The sequence below is a fragment of the Leucoraja erinacea genome, chromosome 8 (assembly GCF_028641065.1).
Source record: "Leucoraja erinacea ecotype New England chromosome 8, Leri_hhj_1, whole genome shotgun sequence".
NCBI classification, from domain to species: Eukaryota; Metazoa; Chordata; class Chondrichthyes; order Rajiformes; family Rajidae; genus Leucoraja; species Leucoraja erinaceus.
In genome coordinates this window covers 62,847,026-62,872,282 of record NC_073384.1, presented here as the reverse complement: position 1 = coordinate 62,872,282, position 25,257 = coordinate 62,847,026, and the positions used below count along the sequence as shown (strand labels likewise).

Sequence of the window (25,257 nt, the reverse complement as noted above, 5' to 3'; positions counted from 1 at the left end):
ACGGGAACTTGATGGTGCGGGCAGGCCATTGGTAATTACATTAAATGTCAATGAGAGGTTTATACTCATTGAAGGTAGTCATGGATGTGCAGTTACCACTTATTGTGAATATTGTCCTGGACAATAATGAATGCAAAAACTATTTTAAGATCTGGGGAGATGCAACCAATATTGAACATTGGGTTAGGTTTTAGGTTTGTCATTGTCATGTGTGCATGAAGGTACAATGAAATGATTTGTTTGCATGGTATCCAATCAAATCGGGTAATACCGTACATAAATACAATCTAGTCAAACACAAATAGAGCAAAGGGAAAGATACAGTGCAGAATATCTGGATTTACAGGTAGAAAAGAGATTTAAAAGAGTAGATGATAGATCCTTCTCAGGAACCAACACGCAAAGAGTCGCCTCACACTGGCCCCATCTTCTAATTGCAGTCATCGGCGAAGATCTCTACTTATGATGCTTTTGGACTGGAAAGGACAATTGAAGCATCTGAAGATAATTTGGACTGAATCATTAACCTTAGTGACTTCTGCAGCAAAGTGTGTAAGAAGGAGCTGTGGATGCTGATTTAAACCGAAAATAGACACAAAAAGCTGGGGTAACTTGGCGGAACATCTCCGGAGAGAAGGAATGGGTGACGTTTCGGGTCTGAACAAGGATCTCAACCCGAAATGTCACCCATTCCTTTTCTCCAGAGATGCTGCCTACGCCGCTGAGAGTTACTCCAGCTTTTTGTCTCTATCTGCAGCAAAGTCTTGGGCTGATAGGATTGGCCTTGAATTAGCACAATAAGTCAAGTTGTGCTATATATATATATATGTAGTTTGTTTGTTTATACTATTCTTATAACAAATGTAAAGCACTTTGGCCAACAAGAGCTGTTTTTTAAATGTGCTATATAAATAAATGTGACGACTTGACTAGTTATAGCTGTAGCCGTAGTGTTTCCCCCTGATTTCTTGACTGAAATTGATATTGACGTTAATGGGGGTGAATTTAATTTAGATATAGCACTTGCATGTGTTTTTTTTAATGACAATTCTTTCAGTTTATTTTGTGCCTAATAATTATAAAATTTATAAAAAAAAAGGCTAAAAGCCCTGTCCCAATTTCCCGAGTTACTCACAAACTCTTCCGAGTTTTCCCCTTGATTCGTACTCGGGGAATGTCGGGTAATGTCGGTAGCGAGCTCTTAGGAGGCCGTAGGAGTCCGTAGATGTTTTGTAGCAGTTCGTAATGCCAGCCGTAGGAACTCGGGGCATCGGGTAAGTCGGGACGTTTTTTCAACACGTTGAAAAATGTCCACGAGTTTAAAACAAAATAGCCCCGAGTACCTACGAATGGCTATTACCGTAATTCTCCAAGTTCGAATCAAGGGGAAAACTCGGGAGAGTTCGTGAGTAACTCGGGAAAGTGGGACAGGACCTTAAGAATTTCAGTAAGTAAATAATTAGTTGCACTTTAATATTTTAAGTGCATGCAATGTACTGTTAAGAACCATGAACTGAACTTTAAGTAAGATGACCTTTCTAAAATCAATTTTGCAGGCAGTAATGTTAATTGCCAGGCTTATGATAAGGCCACACCATTGTTCATAGCAGCTCAGGAAGGCCATGTGGAATGTGTTGAAGTACTGCTGTCACACGGGGTTGATGCAAACCTTTACTGCAATGAAGATGATTGGCAGTTACCTATTCATGCTGCTGCCCAGATGGGTCAAGTCAAGTAAGTGCACACACTCTAACTGAGCTTTCACAAAGGCACATTTTAAGCACTTTTCAATTGTGAAATTTATGCTAAACATGGTGTCCAGAAGATTCATATTGTGTTGCAAGGAACAAAAGATCCTAAAGTGCATTTTGAATCGGCGATGAAGCTCTTATTTGCTTTCTTTTTATGTTTAAGTAATATCTTTAAAAGTGCTAGAATGCATTTTTACTTTTATTTCAATTTTCTTATGTTTTCAATTTTCGAGAGATTCAATCCTATCTATTTCCCGTTTACCTAATACGCTCACCCAGAAATATATTTTTAAGTTTTTGATGCCAACATTTGAATTTTGCTTTCAGGCGTTTTCCTCTTTCCACTATAAAGAAATGTAGATTGTTTGTATGCCCACTGCTTAAGTTACAAAGTCCATGTAAATGTTTGCTTTCAAGCTCTTGAAGAGTGTCAGGTTTTGTTTCTTTTCCAGGTTGACATTTGCATTTTTATACTTAACTTTTCATTAATATTCATTGCAGCAGATATATGATCCAGCCTCAAATGCTTTAAAAAAATAACATCTTCCACTGTCTTCTTGGTGTCTATTAATTGCAGCTCTCCAGAGATGCTGCCTGTCCTGCTGAGTTACTCCAGCTTTTTGTGTCTATCTTCAATGGAAATTCTTCTCTGATTCATGCTATTTCAAATTTGTTCAAATAAACTTTTATTTGCATTAGTTGCTTTATCATTCCGAATGTTATGTTATTTACAATTCAAAAAGCAAGAGCAGTATTTTTGTTTTGTTTAGTTAGATGTGCATGTAATGTTCATTTAATAATGTGTATTGATTGATGTCTGGCAGAGTTCTGGAATTCTTAATACCAATCACTGATCGAATCTGCGATAAAGGGACAGACAAGGTGAGCCCCGTCTATTCCGCAGTGTATGGAGGACAGCAAGAATGCTTGAAAATGTTGCTGCAATCTGGTTACAGTCCAGATGCCCAAGAGTGTCCATTGTATGAGTGCCTATCACCGTTGTGCATGGCTTTCTCTCAGAGGTAGGCGCTTCAACGTAGACTGATTACTATTTTTGCATAATTTGAAAAGATCCTTGTAGTCAAATCCACAGACACGGCAAAAACAATTTATAAAAGGCAAAAAACAAGGCCCGATATTATAAATGGCAGTGAATGAATGGACCAGCTGTCACAACATTTTGCAGAATTTTATATTGGATCAATTTTTACATAAATTATTTTATAGGATAGCAGTTTAAATAGGGTCTGTTATCATCTGAATTAATCCGTTTGAAAAAATATTAGTGAACTACATAATTTGAAATGTATAATGTAATCCAGAATTTTTTAATTCAATACCAATTTTTCACTAGAAAGTGAAGGAGAGAGAATATCTGGAATTAAGAGTGCATATAGACTGGAAGAAAAACAAAACACGTTTCTATACAAGATTATGGTAATTCTTCAGCAATAATTAACATTTGAAGGAATGGAACTCCATACTCATAAAGGTCATTTTTTTACATGCCAGAAAGATGGTAAATGTTTGCTTATTTTGGAACACAAGACCCAACAGCTGCTTGCCAAAATGTTGTGTAGCTAGAAATGTTGGTTTTGTGCACAATGTGTGTCAGTGATAAGGTTGTCAACTTTCTCACTTCCAAATAAGGGAGAAAAAGGTGGGTGTAAGGGACTGGTGTAGACGGGGCATGTTGCTCGGTGTGGGCACGTTAGGCCGAAGGGCCTATTTCCACGCTATGTGACTCTGTATCCCAGCACTAACTCGATGGGATGGGAGGGAATACAAGGGGTGGGGGAGAGGGGACGTGGAGGGAGAGAGGGGTGGGGAGGGGGACGGGGACGGGAGGTGACGGGAGGGGGAGGTGACGGGATATTGAGGAAGAGGGGACGGGGATGGGAGGGGGTTACAGAGATGGGGGAGAGAGGTTTGGGAGGGGAGGGGACATTGAGGGGGTGGGTTCAGTTCAGTTACACAGGGGGGAGGGGGCCGGATGGGGAGGTGAGGCGACATTAAGGGGGAGGAGAGGGTCCATTGGGGATGGGGGGGGGGGACATTGAGGGGGATGGGGCAGTGGGGGGGGGGGGAGGGGGACTGGGGGGGTTGACATTGAGGATACAACTGATGCGCATAAGGGGGCCTGGGATTGGATGACAGGTGAATCACTCGTGCGTGGTGTCAGAAGCACATGCGACACAAACGCACGCTGTTGTATCAGATCTGGTGATTACAGAGTAGTAGTCGTCAAATACGGGACATGAGCGGTCCAGTATGGGACAAACCAATTTAGCCCAATATACGGGATGTCCCGGCTAATAAAGTACTGTTGGGAACCCTAGTCAGTGATGAATCCTTCACCAACTTATTGGTACAGTGAGGAATAGGAAGAAACACAGCAAATTGGACTGCTGCTCTCTAATTCTATGCTTAACTATGTCTGGAAGTTGCTGTATAATTTGCATTTCAGTAGTGGCAAGTACTTGTAGATTCAAAGATACTTACACCCTGTACCACTAAATCTGGGCCATTGAAATCTAGGCAGGTTATGTAATAAAGCAACATAATTGCAGACACTAATTGTGAAGAATATGTAGAAAGGAACTGCAGATGCTGGTATATACTGAAGATGGACACAGTGCTGGAGTAACTCAAATGGTCAGGCAGCATCTCGGAAGAAAAAGGATGAATGTACTGAATGTATCGTATTAAAAGTGAAGTCAGACTAAATGTGATATGGTAAAGTCTTCAGAAAAAAAATTGAACAGTTGCACACACTGGAGAACGATGAGTCATGGAGAGTGAAGGAACTGCTCGATACCACTAAACAAATAATAATGAATGCTTGGAATTATTTTAATTCATTTTCCAGATGCGAGTTTTGTTGGCATTGCTGATATTTTACATTTCTTTGTTAACTGAATTTGCTGAGGTATTGATGAACTGCCATCTTGATCTGTTGCATCGAGTCTGGTGATAGCACATGGTGCTTTCGGGTATCCACTTACAGGGTTTGGATCCAAAAATGATGAAGGAAAAGGAAAGTTCCAAAATCCAGATGCTGGGTGTTTTGGTGAGAATTTTACATTTTTCGGGCTCCCAATCAGGCATTGTTGTGGACAGTGGACTTCTAGGGCTGAATCTTATTGGAACAAAATGCTGGAGGAACTCAATGGGCCAGGCAGCAATTGTGGAGGAATAATGGGCAGTTGCCATTTTGGGTTGAGATCCTTCATCTGGTCCCAAAAGATCGATTGTTAATTTCCCTCCACAAATGCTGCCTGGCCTACTGATATTCTCCAGCAGTTTGTTATTGCTCAAGGTTGTAGCATCTGTGGCCTCTTGTGTCTGTGTGAATCTTACGGGTCCAGGCCCACACAGTGAAATATTTGTCCACTGTTTCCTCGTGCTCCTTCTTGACAGATTTGGATGTGGAGGACCTCTTGGCCTGAAGCATCCCCATCTCCTGGCGCGTGGCCCAGGTTCGAACAGGATTTCCAATATTACAGCAAGGAAGCCATCTCCTTGAAGGCTTTGACTGCTGATGAAACCTTATATTGCCAGCTGCATGAATTGTCAGGGTCGTGTTATATTAAAAGTGAAGCTTAACATTTTTTTTTGTGCTCAAAGGCTATTTGATTCCCAGGATGGTGGTTTGAAAGACGAAGAGACAAGCATAGCACCACCTGTGGTTGCATGGGAAATTGCAGCCAGATCAGGCTTGGTAGAACAGTGAACTGCAAAGGGGACAGTCTCTTCAAACCAGTGAAAGGGTTGGTGACGGTTCAGGAGGGTTCTAGGCTTGAATATTTGTTAAAAAGTATACATGGCACAGTGAACAATTAAACTTTCACCTGTCATAACCAGGAACAATATTTTTAGATTATTTTAAAGTGCGAGAATTCCTATCAGCCCATCGATTTATCTTGATGGTAAATGCGAGGGTTGCAAACAGCGCAGCCCGTAGAGCAGGGGCCTCCAAACTTTTCAGCATGAAGGCCACATTATATATTTGGCACATCTTTGAGGGCCAAAGATGTTGCAGCGTTTGGCGACCAGTGCAACCTGTGTGAATGTCTACCTGTTCACTTTAAACAGCTTACTACAAATGGTTTCCCACTTCAGTAAATGCAAAGTGCTTGAGCACTTGCTCACAAGGTCATCGAGTTATACTGCACGGTAACGGGCCCTTCGACCCACCATGTTCATGCCGACCAAGTTGGTCAGTCCCGTTTGCCTGCATTTGGCCCATGACACATCCCTATCCATGTATCTGTCCGATATCTCTCTCTTTTAATACCTGTGTAATTGTTTCCACTTCTATAGCTACCAGAGAAATTGTGTGCTCTACTTGTATGAAATCTTCCAGCCATCTGGCGATTTTAATTTCATGAACATTATATTTAATATAAAGATTATCAATATAAAGTATTTTAAAATCTTTCTCAGGGAAAATAGTAAATTTTAAAAGAAAAAGTAGAAGGGAAGATGGGGGTCCCTAGAAATGAAAATAAACAAGCTTGTATGTGAAAAATTAATATGAGAAAATCATATACACCTATTTTTTGTTGTAATAAATAGTGCACTATCATTTTTTGTAATTTAATTTGTTAGTGTAATGGAATGTTCTGCATATGAAGAAGTAATTTTGGTTCAAGCAATTTAATTAAAATGCTGACTTCATTACTATTGAGCTTAATTTTTTCACATCTTTTCATTAAGAAAATTATAGTATGCCAAACGCCTTAAATTCATTTTTCCATCCAATGGCAGCCAATGCCATGTTTCATATTTTGTTAAATAAATCAACAAAAAGAAAATTTGCTCTATGATTTGTCATTTAATTTATCTGCACTGAAGGATGCTTTAAAATAGCGTTAAAGCTAATGTTTTTGCAAAGCAAAAATAATTAAATTTCCAAAGTGTGGGTATATGTGGGCACCAAACAATTATGGGGAACAAGATTTGATACTATGGTTTCATTTTGCATTAGGTTTAATGCTGATTCTGAGAGTTAAAACGCTAGATGGTGTGCTCTTTACAGTGTTTAAATTATCAGTAACAGAGTCTTGTTTCAGCTTTAGTCATTGAAAGCCCAAGAGCATCAGAGGTATAGAAAATAAAAATGAATATCAGGAATGGAAATGACTTGAGCAGCTATCCACGGAGAGAAAGAAATGGGAACCCTCAAGTTGTTATGTGTTATGAAGAAATGGTATAAAGAATTGTATTAAGCGTATAATAAAGAAAGATGCCATTTGGCTAACTCACCCACGTGAATCTGCTTTTCATCATACTACATGGAATCCAAATTGGCTTTAAACCTGCAATCTTTTGTGATAAGTTGAAGTATTAGCCTTTGCAAGAATGAAAGGATCCTAATAGTTTTTTCCTAAAATTATGTTTTGCAAAAATACATTGCTTTGTACAGTCTGATGACTTCTGATGTGAACATATGCATATCAAAAACAAAACCTGTTTATTGCTAGAAGAATGAAAACGAGGGAAAGGTTCAAAGTTCACTTCAACTTTAAATGTGAGCAGGCCTCTCGTGTGACAGGGACCCAATGGGTCCCACTTGGTCTAGTATATATATCACTAAAATTCTCATCTTGTTTGTTTGTTTGTGTGCGTGAGATCCCAAACCCTGCCAAAACGGTACACGATAGCGTGCAATTTTTGGCCCACCTTACTCACAATTGTCCTGTGATATAAATGAAATAAGTTTCGTTCAGATTGATGGTATATTTTACAAGTTATTGAGATTTTAAACTATACACAAATCACTTTTCAAACCACTTTTCCAGTTGCCCTGCCCGTCAGCCGTGTTCGATGTCACGATGACGTCACAATGGGATCCCGAATCTCATTTACATTAAGAAATCGTTATTTTAAAAAAAAACTCAGTTTAAATCAAATTCTTCCTTTCATTACCAGCTAAAATTGTGTCTAGGTTATTTTAAAGAAAAAACGCGGTTTTCATTGAGAATTTCATTTTTTTTTTAAAAACATTGCGGGGAGGGGGGATGGGGGCAGGTTTCATTTTTAAAAAGCATCGTTATTTTCATTGTGGGGGGTGAGGCGTGGGGAAGCAGGTGGATAGCAGGAGAGGAGGGGTGTAGGGAGGGGAGAGGGAGGGAATGTTGAGGAGGGGGGGGATAGAGGGAGAAGTGGGGGGAGGAGGGCAGTAGGGGGGTGGTGAGGAGGGGGGGAGTGTGGTAGGGGGGGAGGTTAGTAGTGGAGGAGCAGGGAGAAATAGGGAGAGGAGGGGTGTAGGGAGGGTAGAGGGATTATGGAGGGAGGGAAGGAGTGACTAACGGTAGGGGAAAGGAGAGTGGGGGAGGGGAAGGAGGAGAGGGGAAAGAAGAGGGAGGGTGAAGAGGAGGGGAGGTAGTGCTGGGGATGAGGGGGTATGGAGGAGGATAGGGGTAGGGAGAGGGATGGCGAGGCGCAGTTGGGGGAAGGGTTGCCATGACTCGCGTCACAACGGGGATCTGTGGTGTCACAACGGGAACCCCTCAGCTGCGCCTGCACAGTTGGGGGTTATGGGCCAGTGGTGGAATATTGCCTTGGGGGACGGGGCCCAATGGGTCTGCACCTGGTCTAGTACTTATGTATAATGCTGCTCTTCATGTTTTAACATGATGTTGCTTTCCATCTCTCATCAGTAACCTTCGGTGTTTCGGTACAGATCCAGTTCGAGTCTGTGACAGAAATATTTCCAAAGTGAACCATGTACAAATCAAAATTAAACAAATCTACTATCTCATGTACAAAAGTAACAATTTCTTGAAAAGATGTCTTATTCACAGACATCATAAAATTAAATGTCCAAATTTGACACTGGATATATTTGGTACAGAGCTAATTACTTTTTTTACACTCAACCTTCTATAATTTGTGATTAACAATCTTTTGGAACATATTTGTGCAAGTAGAAGGACTAGTAGTTGTCAACACTAATGCTTCTTGATGAATTAACAGCTGAATACTGCTTGCACATTGCCACATAAATGCCAGCCACTTCAGCATTCAGTGTTACTATGCTTATGAATACGGAAGTTGGGATGCTTACCCAGCATTTATGTTGGGGAATCTGTTCAGAGATTGCATCGTTCATAAATTCATAATATATTGGAGCAGAATTAGCCCATTCGGCTCATCGAGTCTGCTCCTCCATTTGATCATGGCAGATCTATTTTTCCATCTCAACCCCATTCTCAACACAACTCCATTTAGCATTCTAATCAATCAAGAACCTATCAATCTTCGCTTTACAATGCCAAAGGACTTGGCCTCCACTACTGTCTGCCAATTACTTCCACAGCTCAACCACACACTGGCAAAAGCAATTACTCCTCATCCCCATTCTAAAGGTAGTTCTTTTATTTTGACGCTGTGCCCTCTGGTCCTAGACACTCCCAGAACTGGAAACATCCAAGGCCAGCACAGTCTTCCTCAGATATAGGGCACAAAACTTCTCTCAATATTCCAAATGTGTTCTGATCAGCACCTTATAAAGCTTCAGCATTATATCTTACTTTTATGTTTTAGTTTAGTTTAGAGATACAGAGCAGAAACAGGCCCTTCAGCCCATCGAGTCAGCACCGACCAGTGATCCCTATCTTTAACATTAACATTAACACTAACTTACACACACTAGAGCCAATTGTACACATACACCAAGCTAATTAAACAACAAACCTGTACGTCTTTGGAGTGTGGGAGGAAACTGATGATCTTGGCGAAAACCCACGCAATCACGGGGAGAACGTACAAACTGTAGAGACAGCACCCGTTGTCGGGATCGAACTCGGGTCTCCGGCACTGCAAGCGCTATAAGGCACCAACTCTACCGCTGCGCCACTGTGCTGCCCTTTGTTCTAGTCCTAGTTATTTTCTATTCCTTTCAAAATGAATGCTAACATTTGGCTTCCTAACTACCAAGTCAACCTGCAAGTTAACATTTTGGGAATCCTGCACCAACACTCCCAAGTCCCTAACACCTTCAATTTCTGAATCCTCTCCCCATTCACAAAATAATCTATGCCTTTATTCCTTCTACCAAAATGCATGACTATACACTACGCTGTATTCCATTTGCCACGTTTTTGCCCACTTTCCCAAACTGTCCAAGTCCTTCTGCAGACTCCCTGATTCCTCAACACTTACCTGCCTCTCCACCTATCTTCTTATCGTCTGCAAACTTGGCCACAAAGCCAGCAATTCAGGTTATACCTGATGCAAGGCATTCAGTGGGGGAGACATCTTTGAAAGAATTGAGTATTTATTTTCTGCATTTTAAGCGTTTTAAGTAGGTATTATTGATTAATTTTCTAAAAGTTAATTGTTTAAATGTTGTTGTATCCCAAAACTATTCCTTCTTTTTAAAATGCATAACAGCTGATTAAGCCAAGCAACTTTCACTTGGCAACTGTCAGATGTTTTCCAACATTTCAGGGGCAGTATTCTGCTTCCTACCCACAGGATTTATGAGTGGCATGCATGTTCGTCTTGGCCATTGTCTGACAATCTAGTCACTAACTTTGACACGTGCCTCTATTTTTCAGTTGTAGATTCAAATATAGATGGTTATGCTTGGCTCCAGAGAGGAAATATTAGCTTTGCTTTAACAACTGCCAAAATATTCCCATTCTCTACGTAGGAAGGAACTGCAGATTATGGTTTACACTGAAGATAGACAAAATGCTGGAGTAACTCAGCGGGGCAGGCAGCGTTTCTGGAGAGAAGGACTGGGTGATGATTCCGGTCGAGACGTTGGTGACGTTTTGGGTCAAGACCCTTCTTCAGTCTGAAGAAGGATCTTGACCCAAAACGTCACCCATTCTTTCTATCCAGTGATGCTGCGTGTCCCGCTATGTTACCCATTCTATGATCTGTTTAGTTGTACCTATGAATAATGATTATTGATTTTTAATCAATATTTTAAAATACATTTTGAAGATTGTTACTTATGGTTATTTGTTCTTTTTTTTTTAAAAGCAGAGGAAGTTGGACTAATCCTATTTTTTTTTTTATTCCCCAGATTTTTTGCAATTATTTACATGCTCCTTAAGGCTGGAGCTGTTATAACAGGACTTCATTATTGTTATTGCCTGCAATACCAGTGCTTCCATTTGCTGCGGTTTCTTCTGGAACAAGGTTACCCATTACCATCAGGTGCTCATTTAGCAGGCATTGTAAAATATGGATTATTATCAGAACAACAGTTTAAACAATGGTTACCTCACTTATTATTGGCTGGATTGGATCCTTTGGATTTGCTCACTGAAGCTTGGTGAGTAACGGTTGAAGAAGCTTCAAGTTATTATTTTTGAAATATTGTCTTGTTTATAGTTAAAGTAGCAGTACATAAAATGTACACATTTGTTCGCAATATTGCAATCTTTTTTTAAATTAATTTTATTTAACTACATTAGTGAGCATACTTGCCTGATTTTCGACAGGTTCCATTAGCAGTGGATATCTTTCCAGCTTTCAAAAATGTGCTTAAAACATATTGTAACATACATCTAACTTTTCAATGGAACATTGCATATAGAATTAACCTTTAATGGGTTTCAACACACCAATAAGCAGAAGTTTAATGTTTCATATCGGTAACGTATTAATACATATCTTGATATTGCAGTTAATTCATTCTATCTATAATATCACTAAAGCAATATTCATAATCCAGTATCTGATCTTTAAATTTGTTATGCTGGAGTGGGTGTATGTGTAAATTGAAAATCTGTGAACAATGATGCCTGCAAAGTGACCGGTGGAGGGTGGAGTTACTTTGCATGATGGAATAGGCTGCACCCAGTCATAGTGACACAGTGTGGGGAAAAAAGCCCTTCAGCCCAACTTGCCCACACCGGCCAACATGTCTCGGCTGCACTGGTCCCACCTGCCTATGTTTGGCCCATATACCTCCCAACCTGTCCTATCTGTGTACCTGCCTAACTGTTTCTTAAATGTTGGGATAATCCCAGCCTCAACTACCTCCTCTGCAAGCTTGTTCCACATACCCACCACCCTTTGTGTGAAAATATTACCACTATTAAATCTTTTCCCTTTCACCTTAAACCTATGCCCGCTGGTCCTTGATTCACCTACTCTGGGCAAACGACTCTGTGCATCTACCCGATCTATTCCCCTCACGATTTTATACACCTCAAAGATCACCACTCATCCTCCTGTGCTCCAAGGAATAGTCCCAACCTACTCAACCTCTCCCTATAGCTCAGACCCTCTAGTCCTGGTAACATCCTCATAAATTTTCTCTGTACCCTTTCCAACTTGACAACATCTTTCCTATACCATGGTGCCCAGAACTGAAAACAATACTCTAAATGCAGTTTCACCAACGTCTTACACAACTGCAACATGACCTCTCAACTTCTATACTCAATACTCTGACTGATGGCCGATGTGCTAAAAACCTTTTTGACCACAGTATCTACCCGTGACTCCACCTTCAAGAAACCATGCACCTGCACTCCTAGATCTCTCTGCTCTACAACACTCCCCAGAGCCATACCAGTCACTGTGTATGTCCTGTCCATGTTAGACTTCCCAAAACACCTCACATTTCTCTGTATTAAATTCCATCAACCGTACCTTAGTCCACCTGGCCAATCAATCAAGATCCTGCTGCAATGTTTCACAACCATCTTCACGATCTGCAAAACCACCCACTTTTGTATCATCTGTAAACTTGCTAATCTTGCCATGTACAGTGCCCTCCTTAAGGGCCTGTCCCACTTTCACGACCTAATTCACGACCTTTTTTACAACCTCCTATAACCTCGTGACAACCATGCTGCGAGTATGAGTCGAGGGCAAACTCGGCAGAGGTTGTGAATTAGGGTTTGAAAGTGGGACAGGCCCTTTAATGTTTGGGACAAAGACCCATCATTTCTTTATTTGCCTCTGTACTCCACAATTTGAGATTTGTAATAGAAAAAAATCATATGTGGTTAAAGTGCACATTGCCAGATTTTAATAAAGGCCATTTTTATACATTTTGGTTTCACCATGTAGAAATTACAGAAGTGTTTATACATAGTCCCACCATTTCAGGGCACCATGACGTTTGTTGTAGACCAGTTAGGTGATAGGCAACTGCAATGGATCAAGGCTGGAGTTCATGTGCTCCATGACCAACCTCTCAAAGCACTTCATGATGGTGGATGGCAGAGACACTGGACAATAGTCATTAAAGCTTGCTATCTTGCTTTGCAGTGCATCAGGGTATTCCCTTCCCTTCATTATGAGAGGAATAATTAATATATAAAATCATGGGATAAATAGATCGGGTAGATGCACAGTCTCTTGCCCAGAGTAGATGAATCGAGGTCCAGAGGACATAGATTTAATGTGAAGGGGGAAATATTTAATAGGAATCTGAGGGGTAACTTTTTCATACAAAGGGTCTTGGGTGTATGGAACAAGCTGCCAGAGCAGGTAGTTGACGCTGGGACTATCCCGATGTTTGTAACAATTAGAAGGTATATGGATAGGACAGTTTGGAGGGATATGGACCAACGGAGGCAGGTGGGACTAGTTTAGCTGGGGTATGTTGGTCAGTGTGAGCAAGTTGGGCGGAAGGGCCTGTTTCCACACTATCACTATGACTCTGGGACTCTAATTCTACTGGTGTTTAGGGATATGAACAAGGATTGAAATCTGCTAAATTATGCATAACAGTTTAGGCATGAAAGTGCACGTATATCTCTAATCTCATTTTAAAAGTATACGTATTATGTAGATATATATTTAAATTAATTTCAGGGCTCTCTTCACAATGCCGCCCTCTCTCTCATTGCCCCACATTTGTGGGTTCCAGTTAATTTCTTCCCTCTTCCTCAGACCTGCCAGATTTGGAATGATTGACTACTCGTAGCAGGAGGCATGCCTTCTGCATTTATCATTTCCTCTGATAAGAATTTTCTGGTTTTGCAATTTAATCCCTGCGTGAAAACCAGGTGGGGTTGTATTTTTTCATGACCAAAGACATTAAAAATAGAGGCATGAAGTAAACATCATTTGTCATTTGAAGATTAAATTGCATCTGTTATTGGGAGCATCGTGAGGACATAAAAGCTTTTGTAATTCTGTTATGCACAACATAAAAACTCCCTTGCATTGAAAAATTCCAGGCAAGAGTACAAATCGAGAGCAGGTAGCAAATCGAAGCCTTGGCATTTGGTATTCTGTTAAGAATCTAGAAGTGAAAATTAACCCGAGTTTTATTTTGTTGTCGGTCTTTGATTTACTTTGTTTAACCTCAAGTACTCCAGATTAATCTGTTCATGTTAAATTTGTACCTATACAAGTAACAAGTAACAAGTAGCCTTTGTTATCATTCAGACCTTGCGGTCTGAACGAAATTGTGTTGCCTTGCAGTCCTACATATAGTAAAAATGACAAAACACACAATAAACACAAATTAACATCCACCACAGTGAGTTCACCAGGCACCTCCTCACTGTGGTGGAAGGCAAAAGTCTTAAGTCTTTGTCTCATCCCTTCTTATTCTCCCTCTGCGCCGAGGCTGCTGCCGCTGTGCCAGCCGCCGCTGTCGTCCACTGGGCCCGCGGTCGGGTCGAGTGGCCGCTGCTGGTCGCCACTTCCCCCTCTCCGAGGCCAGGCCGCCGCTGCCGCTGCCCCCGCTCCAAAGCCAGGTCGCCGCTGCCCCAGCTCCGAGTTCTGGTCGCCACTGCCCCCTGTCCCAGCTCCGAGGCCAGGCTTAACTGTCTTAACAAAGATATTCATTTTGGAAATGACTACATTAAAATGTCAAAGATTGGGATTTATTACCTTAAGGAAACCGAATCTCAATTACATGTTTTATAATGCTTACAAAGTGCTGGAGTAACTTAGCAGTCAGACCGCATCTTTGGAGAACATGGATAGGCGATGTTTCGGATCGGAACACTTCTTCTGATGCGTCCCGACCCGAAACATCGCCTATCCATGTTCTCCGGAGATGCCGTCTGATCCGCCGAGTTACTTCAGCATTGTTTTTACAGGTTATCTAGGTACAGTAGCCAATACTAGTAAGAATTGCCACAACCTTGTGCCTCACCACTGGACATCATCAGGAGGAGAGCATAGCTGGGAAAACACTGATAAACAATTGCCCAGAAACTTAGGACTTCTTGTGGCTCAATATCAGAATCCTAACATTGCAGAGCTGCTGTTATTTTTCCCAGTGGTCATTTGAAAGTAGACCAATCATGCAATGTGATTATTTTCTATAATCCTGCATTAAATTATAAAAATATGTACACAGAAATGAGCTGTATCAGTAAATTATTGTGATGGAGATTCTTGAAGAGATGGTGAGACTGCTGCAAAGGCCAGTCCAAGATTGACCGACAGTGTTTATATCATTAAAGAGCAGTAGCTAAGCAATCGATGCTTTGGTCAGTTGTTTCATTGTAAATCTTTGAGCTAAATTTATTTCAAAGTAAGCGATTCTTTTGCTTGGTTTGCCACTGCATCAGATATTACACACTGTTCTAGTCTCTGTTGACATCATTCTTTAAAGACGTGCAGGTGACACCACTGCAGTGGGTAGGACCTCAAACAATGTTGAGACAGAGTACAGGAAGGAGATAGATAGGTCTAGGTTTATTATTGTCTCATGTGTGGAGGTACAGTGTAAAGCTTTGTTTTATATTTTCCTCTTTTACCCTCTCCAATCGGGCAGACGATACATAAGCTGGAAGGCACGTATCACGAGATTCAGCAACAGCTGCTTCTCTGCTGTTATCAAATACTGAACATACCTCTCATAAGCGAAGGGTGTAGTCCTGATCTGCCAATCCTACATAATTTCAGCCCTTCATCTTTCTTTTTATTTGTACTTTCTCTGCAGCTGTAATACTGCAATGTTGTAAGACTACATTCTACAGTCTGGTTATTTTTTATCCTTGCCATTACCTATTATACTTGGGTGTGTCATGACTTGACTGTTTAGCACACAAACAAAATTACTCGCTACGTTGGTGCATATGACAATGTAAACCAATACCAATGACAGTAACTGAGCAATAGAAACTGTTTTCTTAATTACAGTGTTTCTTATGCTAGGCACGTTTCATCCTAAACAATAGAAATCTGGCCCAAATAATAATCATAACAATAATCATAATCATATTTTATTAGCTAAGTATGTTTTGCAACATAGGAGGAATTTCATTTGCCACAATCATACCAATAAAAAGCACCAGAACACACAAAATACATTTTAACATAAACATTCACCACAGTGACTCCTCCACATTCCTTACTGCGATGGAAGGCGAAAAAAAAGTTCAATCTCTTCCCTTCTTTGTTCTCCCGCGGTCGGGGAGCCTCGAGCCTTCCGTTGACGGGCAATCTTGGTTCCCGTAGCCGGCGGCGTTTGGGCCCTCGCATCGGGGTGATCAAACTCCTGCATTGGGGGGGAATCTCAGCTCCCCCACGCTGGATGATCTGACCCCGGATCGGGACTGGTCGAAACCTTCTGCGTCGTTTCAAGCTTCCCGACATCGGTCTCAAGCCAAGACTGCGAGCTCCTCGAGGGTGAAATTCACAGGCAAGGGATCGGCTACGATGATAAGTCCACGGCCCCGTGGCGGGGCTCAAAGTCAGTCCTGAGCAAGGCCTCCAGCTCCATGATGTTAGACTGCAGTGCGACCGGAAATACGATCCGGAATACAATCGCATCTCCGGCAAGGTAAGAGATTGAAAATAAGTTTACCCCGACCCCCTCCCTTAACCCCCACATAAAACAAACCAGAGAACATTAACACACACTTTTAACACAAACTCAAAATAATAAAAACAAGACAAAAACAGACTGTTGGCGAGGCTGCCATCATGTGGCGGTGGTAATAATGACTGATTATTTGATCTTGAATTAAAATTCAAATCTCTACATTCTTTATTTTGTTCATTAAGTTACTTCATGAAGGCATTTTCCATTACAAGTTTGATGTTTGTAGACTTCAGTTTAAGACTTCATGGTTCATGATGAAAGAAAATTGGCACACTAATGGTAATTTAATGTTAACCATATAATATAACCATATAACAATTACAGCACGGAAACAGGCCATCTCGGCCCTACAAGTCCGTGCCGAACAACTTTTTTCCCTTAGTCCCACCTGCCAGAAAAAATAATCTTTAAGTTTGTTGGTTATTTAAGTGTTGTGTACGATGGTGAGTTTACCCATCTTCAACAGTTATTCAAGTTAACTGGTGTGTGAATTAATGTAGTGTTACATAATCCATCACTGGAAACTCATTTCCTCTGATACAACTTTTTTTTTTCCTTTCAAGTATCAGTATGACTGATTATTTTGCTTGGCTCAAGAGCCTGGTATCATTTTGCTGATGCAACTGAAACATCAATTTTCTGGGTGTGCACTCTTTTAAAAAAAGAAAAAAAAACTTTTTTGGCAATAAACCTCGCGTTTTGCCAAAGAATTAAAGCTTTTAAAAAATGAATGCCTAGGATTTAAACTTTCAGACTTTTGCTATCCCTTTTTCCTGTAAATAAAGATACTGTTATGCTAAGCTGCATTTTATTTTCTGAATTGGAAAGAATGATTTAGGCCATTTTGAAAAATGGGCTGAAAGATGGCAGATGGAGTTTAATGCTGATAAATGTGAGGTGCTACACCTTGTCAGGACAAATCAAAATAGGACGTACATGGTAAATGGTAGGGAATTGAAGAATACAGTTGAACAGAGGGATCTGGGTATAACCGTGCGTCGTTCCTTGAAGGTGGAATCTCATATAGATAGGGTGGTAAAGAAAGCTTTTGGTATGCTAGCCTTTATAAATCAGAGCATTGAGTATAGAAGCTGGGATGTAATGTTAAAATTGTACAAGGCATTGGTGAGACCAAATCTGGAGTATGGTGTACAATTTTGGTCGCCCAATTATAGGAAGGATGTCAACAAAATAGAGAGAGTACAGAGGAGATTTACTAGAATGTTGCCTGGGTTTCAACAACTAAGTTACAGAGATAGGTTGAACAAGTTAGGTCTTTATTCTCTGGAACGCAGAAGGTTAAGGGGGGACCTGATAGAGGTCTTTAAAATGATGAGAGGGATAGACAGAGTTGATGTGGACAAGCTTTTCCCTTTGAGAATAGGGAAGATTCAAACAAGAGGACATGACTTCAGAATTAAAGGGACAGAAGTTTAGGGGTAATATGAGGGGGAACTTCTTTACGCAGAGAGTGGTAGCGGTGTGGAATGAGCTCCCAGTAGAAGTGGTGGAGGCAGGTTCATTGGTATCATTTAAAAATAAATTGGATAGGCATATGGATGAGAAGGGAATGGAGGGTTATGGTATGAGTGCAGGCAGGTGGGACTAAGGGGAAAAAAATTTGTTCGGCATGGACTTGTAGGGACAAGATGGCCTGTTTCCGTGCTGTAATTGTTATATGGTTATATGGTTAATGCAAAGTTTATCACTGCCATTTTGGCAATGTTAATGATAAAGCAGTTTTTAAAATTAGATCTCTGGCTATTTATCAGGCTTCATTTCTTTACAAAATTGTATCAAACTTTTACTGTGTTTTATACCAGTGATCATCATCACTCATGCCTTTTGTCAAAAAAATAATATATATTTTTCAAACTATCGCACATGATTCTCACTTCACACATACTGCGACCAGCTTCAGAACCCAATTATGTCCTTCACTGAAATTTGAGAAATTCATTGATGGCTCCAATGACATGAATGCACATTGGCCAGGAAATTTACTGCCAGTGTATTCCTCATTGCATGCTGTCCCAACGGTTGCTTTAGATGTGGGCCCACTGCTCAAAAAGGGTGTGTTTTTTCTTTGCACTTTCCACCAGTATAGGATGCAAAGAAAAGCAGGGAAGTCTAAGGGCCAAGTGTGAAAGAGTGGCATTCATGTGAGGATTGTTGTGGATTGGATGTTGGAACTGTGGCTTGAGTGGGGTGCAATGGGGAGGATCAGGGGATTAGTCAGCTGCCAATGACTGGTGAACTGTGTGTATATGATCAGCAGATGGGGTGGTGCTGCTAAGTCATGGGCCTCTGATCGAAGCATGGTAGTGTTGTGGGTGTTGAGCCTGGGTGGAAACAATGGATGGGTAGAGGAGTCCACAGGCGATCAGATAGAGTTCCTATCTTTGAATGTGCTGCAGTTGCTGATGTTGGTCATCAGTTTGCAGGTAAATCCAATGAAGGGGTACTGAGCTCAGGGACATCCACAACACTTTAGAAAGAGCAATTAGCAGTGCCATTAGTTAACTTACCCTGATAATTGAGAGGAGAGTTGTGGAGACTTTCTGAAGTCTTTGGTGCAAGCTCAAATGCTGCAGCTATGTGTCTAGTTCCTTGCCCTAACCACTGTCGGGCCCGGGACCCACTGCGTACTAGGAATTGGCTTCAGGCACAAATCTGGGCCGGGGCAACTCTCTTGCTGATATTAAATGCAATTCTAATTAGTCATTTTAAATACCTGTCACAAACAGGCTAGGCTGTAAGAGTGTGTGAATTATCAACATTGTCTTGCTGATAAATGACCTTACCCATTATCATGCTCCTTGTTATTGAAATATTTACTTGTCGGTCCTGCCTGAGTTGAGCAGTGATGGGTTGGAAACCAATTGAGGAAGCTTCCTTTACATTGTTCTGCTGAAGAGCAACAGTGCTATGAAATGCAAAACATCTGCAGATGCTGGGAATCTGAAATTAGAACAGATAATACTAAGGGATATTCAGTCAAGAAAAGCAGTGTATAAGCTAGCAGGTTTCTTGTCAGAATGTGTAAAGTGAGTAAAAATATATGTTTTAAATTGCAAAGGAGAAGGAGTGGAAAAAATAAATGATGTCTTCCTTCACAAATCTTTATTTGCAGATGCACCATTTGTTATATAGAACTATACAGATGCCGAATGCTTTGCATTTTCTATATGCTTTTGTAGTATTTGAATATTTTCCTTTTTCAAATTTAATTTCATTTTATTTTTTAAATCTGCAGGTTAAATACAGCCGGTGACAGAATGCTTCATTTTGTACTGGAGTTTACAAACTGGAAGAGGCTTCCTCTGTCAGTGGATCAGATTATTTTCTGTCGCAATGCAAGCTCCACTTGCGTTGAGCAGCAACATTTTGGTATGTAATTGTTTTAAATACAAATTACAATGGGACTTTTTTATAATTATAGTCAATAAAACAGAACTTATAAAACACTCATGTTTATTACTTTTTTTATCAGTTACATGGTGCTGCATACACACCATACTCTACTGGTCTAGTCCCTTCACTGCTCCGTGTTTTTAATATGCCAAATTCTTGCAATGCAGTACAATGACTAGAGGAGCATGGTGACGCATTAATCTTCAGCATTGAATTCATTGGGTTAGAGTCTCCATGTCAGTTTGCATGGAGTAATGTTGAGAGTCATGTACTGATAAAAGTTGAAAAGTGAAAAAAACAGATGGTGGAAAGCTCAAGTCAGAGTCTATGTGCCTGTGATTCTGCTGCAAGCAAGATATGCATTGTACTTGTGGCTCGCTGTACCACCGCATATGACAATAAACCTGTTGACTTGACATCAAAAGAGAAAGTGCTGGAACTGCTCAGGTCAGATAGCATGGAAATAGGATAGCATGGAAATTTACAGGCTGGGCATGTAAATGTTAGCCGAACTTTGTCTCTTGCTAGCTTCAGCTTCTACTTAGGGGACGCCAGGTGTTGCTGTTGAGCCCTCTGGAGGTGTTGTGGGAACACCACAATGAAACACCAAGGAAGGAGGGTGCCCACCTGATGACCCCAATTAAGTTTTTACCCTTACCCCCACTCAAGATAGTAAGAAGGTGCCAATTATAGTAGGGATTGTAATATCAAGTAATGGATGGAGAAATAGTTCCTGCAGTATAAGTTACAGTATTAATTTAGAGCAGGTTATGCTAGACCTGATATTTATGTGTCGGAAACGGGCCCATCACTGCTTAATTGACAGCACGTCAAATCAGTGCTGACAATTAAGCAGCCATTTACTATAATCCTCTAATCCATTTGATCATAATCTTAATCGTAATTTATTAGCCAAGTATGTTTTGCAACATACGAGGAATTATTTTTGCCATACAGTAAAAAAGCAACAAGACACACAACTGCATCAAATTTGACATAAACATCCACCATAGTGGCTCCTCCACATTCCTCACTGTGATGGAAGGCAATCGTCTTATCTCCTTTCCTCCTTTTATTCTCCTCTCATTTCCATCAACTCCCTTCACAATCGCAACCCCCTGATTTTACCCCTCACCTACATACTGGGGGCGATGTACAGTGACCAATTAAGTTGCCAAAACTGCACATCATTGGGATATGGGAAGAAGTCGGGGCAACTGGAAGAAACTCATGCCTACAGGGGAAATGTTCAAACTCCACACAGGCAGCACCATCGGTCAGGACCAAACCCGAGTCACTGTAACTGTGAAGCATCCTCACAACTGTTTATGCTACAGTGCCACCCCATATTATGCACAATATAGGATTAATCAATGTCCTTGTGGTGAAAATGTCTCATGATTGATTTTTTTAGAGGACAGTAGTAAATTAGGTTACAGAACAGTTAACTGAGGTAAACATTTAAGGGGATATCTCAGAAAACACAAACTTAAAAAAAAAAGAAATATTCCGGAGAGAGAATAGTGGCAGACCCAAAGGAAAACTCTTGTATTTAGGCAGTTGCTAGATCAGATTGAACAAAATATTTTTTTTTAATGCAAAGAATGACTAACTGTTTGATAATAAGGAGATTATGAAGATAATTGAAGATATTTAAAAAAGTTTAAGTAGGGATTGGTTGTACCAATGGTGCATTGGGGAATTACTGATGGAAAGTCAGGAGATGATAGATGGGTAAACAGACAATGATCTGGACTTCACTTTAGAGGATACAAGTAGCATCCCAAAAGTAGCTGAAATTAGAAAGAGGGGGAACTGAAAGAAATTTACAATCACGCAGTAAATGGTACCAGTTATTGAGCCCCAATAGATTAGTTAATGTATTGGTTTTAATTCTGCAAAATTCCCTAGTTTTGGGGAAGATTCCATTTGATTGGAATCAAATTTTTAATTTGCAAAATTCCCTAGATTTGGGAAGGATTTGTTTAATTGGAAAGGTGAATTTTTCTTTATTAAAGGACAGAGGCAGCAGAATCGTACAGGCTAGTTAGTTTACATAGCAAAAAGAATAGAAATTATTATTAAACAGATTGTAGATTTGCATTTAGGAAAAATCAAGGTAGCCTGGCATAGTTAATATTGATTTTTGAATAGACAATCAGGGTGAAATTATATTTTGGAGTCCTTGGAAGGTAGTATGTGCTGTGGGTAAAGGAAATTTACTAAAGTTTACAGATATTATTTGAAAAGGTACCACACAAGTTTGGTGTGGAATATACAAAATTATGGTGTAGATGTGAGGCGCAAGCATATTTTTGTAGATCCAAAATTGGTCAGAAATGACCCACTTTTGGTATAAATGGTTCTTTATTTGAAAAAGGTAGACACAAAGTGCTGGAGTAACTCAGTGGGTCAGGCAGCATGTCTCGAGAAAAAGAGTAGGTGACGTTTTGGGTTGGGACCCCTCTTCAGACTGAATGTAGGGTTGAGAAGAACTGGAGGCAAGGAAAGACCAGGATAAATCAGGGATGGCAACAGATGGTTCTTTTTTTTGGTTGTCAAGATGTAAAGAATGGTATGCCTTATCTATTTTAAGTATTAAAAATAATTGGCAATAAATATTGGTAACACAGAGCAGTATAAAGTTAATTTTATCTTGAATATTGTTAATGGACAAGTACTTATTAGCAAACATCACAGGAAGGGGAATTCCAGATTGTTCACTTTCCATTTCCACTACTCAAGGATAACAAAGCCAGTGGCAGCAATCCAGTATTTTGGCCAGGGGATAGATAGCTTGGAATCCTTTGGACCATGTTGGTACAGTTACACATGAAACTCATCGGCAGTTGAGGTTCCTAATGTCCAAGGTGGCAGATGGTGGATCAATCTCGTAGAGTGATAATGAGTATTCTTTCTGAAAACTTTCGCAACTAGTTCACAGGATTGAGAGGCTACCGTTGTAATCCTACCTGTTAAGAATGATGAAGCTCACATCACTTCGGTGCATGGAGGCATAAAAAACTGCAGATGCTGGAATCTGGAACAAAACCAAACGTCTGGTGGAATTCAGCAGGTGGAGACCCTTCTCATGGACTGCTCTGAAATGTCAACTGCGCATTTCTCACCACAGATGCTGCCTGACCCACTGGATATCTCCAGAAGTTTGTTTTTTGGTCTTAAACTATTTAATTTGAGCATCTTGTCTATATTGAAGTGGAATTTTAATATTAATTGTTTTGTATTAGGAAATGGGACTTAGAAAACAAGTCAAGTCAAGTTTATTTGTCACATACACATACGAGATGTGCACTGAAATGAAAGTGGCAATGCTCGCGGACTTTTGTGCAAAAGACAAACAACCAAACAACCAAACAAACTATAAACACAATCATAACACACATATTCTTTTACATAATAAATAATGGAAGGAAAAACGTTCAGTAGAGTTAGTCCCTGGTGAGATAGGCGTTTACAGTCCGAATGGCCTCTGGGAAGATACTCCTTCTCACCCTCTCCGTTCTCACCGCATGGCAACAGAGGCGTTTGCCTGACCGTAGCAGCTGGAACAGTCCGTTGCAGGGGTGGAAGGGCTCTCATGATATTGTTGGCTCTGGAGTTGCACCTCCTGATGTATAGTTCCTGCAGGGGGGGCAAGTGAAGTTCCCATAGTGCGTTCGGCCGAACGCACTACTCTCTGCAGAGCCTTCTTGTCCTTGGCAGAGCAATTCCCAAACCAGATGGTAATGTTCCCGGACAAGATGCTTTCCACCGCTGCTGCGTAGAAGCACTGGAGGATCCTCGGAGACACTCAGAATTTCCTCAATTGCCTGAGGTGGTAAAGGCGCTGCCTTGCCTTACTCACGAGTGCTGAGGCGTGTGATGCCCATGTCATATCCTCGGAGATGGGGACTCCCAGATATTTAAAACAGTTTACCCTATCCACAGGATCCTCATTTATCCTCAATAGAGTGTATGTCCTTGGATGATGTGCCCTCCTAAAGTCCATGATCAGCTCCTTCGTTTTTTTGATGTTCAAGAGGAGGCTGTTATCCTGGCACCAGAGTGCTAGACCAGCCACCTCCTCCCGGTAACAAAGTATAGTCATGATATTATCCAGGTACAAATAGTAACTGGATTATATATGTGATGCCATGCTAATTTGAAATCATCTTGCTCGAAAGTGAGAACTGCAACAGGCCTGTGATGAGCCACTTTTCATTTATACTGAATGTATATAACATTATTTTTATTTTTCATTACATTTTGATGTTAATCAATAATACTACCTAATTTTCTGATCCAATTTAGATGAAATTCCTCCATTGGCTCACCTCAGTCGTTTAAAAATTCGATCAGCACTGGAAAGTGAACAACTTCGTTCTGACCAACGTATTCGCCAGTTACCACTCCCATCTTGTCTGCATGATTTTCTGCTTTATAAGGACGTGTTAAAATTGTATGGCATTCCTGAAATTTCAGAGAATCAAGAAGAACTGAAAACAGTAATTAGTTCCATTAAAAATTTGGAAAATTGAACAAAAACGGCAGATGTGGAAGGTAATAGATAAAGCGTGGATGATTTAGATGTTGTGAACTGGCACTTGCTCAGTTATTAGATTGGACTTGCTCAAGTGTTTAGTTTGGGATCTGCCATTGCTGGTTTTGAAAGATACTACAGGATTTTAATCAAATTTTGTAGGAGCTACTCTTAAAATCTGTCCCACAAAATACTTTTCTCCACTATTTTCTTTTACTCCACACGGAAACATATTTGTAAATATAGAAAAGTACAGCAACTGAATGCGTCATTTGGCTCACCATGTCGGTGCTGATCTTGATGCTAAAATAAATGAATCCTATCTTTCTGCAACATGGTCTGAATTCCTCTGTTACCTACCTGTTCATGTGTCTGTCTAAATTTCTCTTAACCATTGCGATTGTAGCTGCTTCAGCCACCTGTGCCAGGACATAAGAAGCATCTGTGACTATTGGCATTTAAAAAACTAGCCTCACAAATCTTCTTTAAACTTCCTCCCAAGTCACACATTTTATACTGTTTGCTCTGACTGAAAACAAAACACTCAAAATTCATATGGAGCTTGTTCGGATTGAAGCACGAATGATGTATCCACAGTTTCACAATAGAGGGTCAGCCAGAGAGTTATGGAAAGCATGGAAACAATCCCTTTGGCCCAACGAGTCCATGCGGACCATCAACCACACATTCAGGACTAAGGTAAGGTGAAATGTCCTCGCCCATAGGGCAGTGTTTAGTTTAGTTTAGCGATACAACGTGGAAACAGGCCGTTTGGCACG

The 25,257-nt window shown here is 40.6% G+C and overlaps 1 protein-coding gene across 3 annotated transcripts in view; it reads left to right on the top strand.

Moving 5' to 3' along the window:
• Positions 1–24,811, top strand: part of asb3 (ankyrin repeat and SOCS box containing 3) — a 62,595-nt gene extending 37,784 nt beyond the window's left edge. For 2 of the 3 annotated variants that reach the window (XM_055639822.1, XM_055639823.1), the window contains exons 6-10: positions 1,557–1,734; positions 2,576–2,773; positions 10,795–11,046; positions 19,781–19,914; positions 24,250–24,811. In XM_055639822.1, the coding sequence (XP_055495797.1) occupies positions 1,557–1,734; positions 2,576–2,773; positions 10,795–11,046; positions 19,781–19,914; positions 24,250–24,476 (989 nt within the window). In that variant the 3' untranslated portion in view covers positions 24,477–24,811. The remainder of the gene's footprint in view (positions 1–1,556; positions 1,735–2,575; positions 2,774–10,794; positions 11,047–19,780; positions 19,915–24,249) is intronic. The other variant, XM_055639824.1, reaches the window with a different exon arrangement.
• Positions 24,812–25,257: the final 446 nt, after the last annotated feature.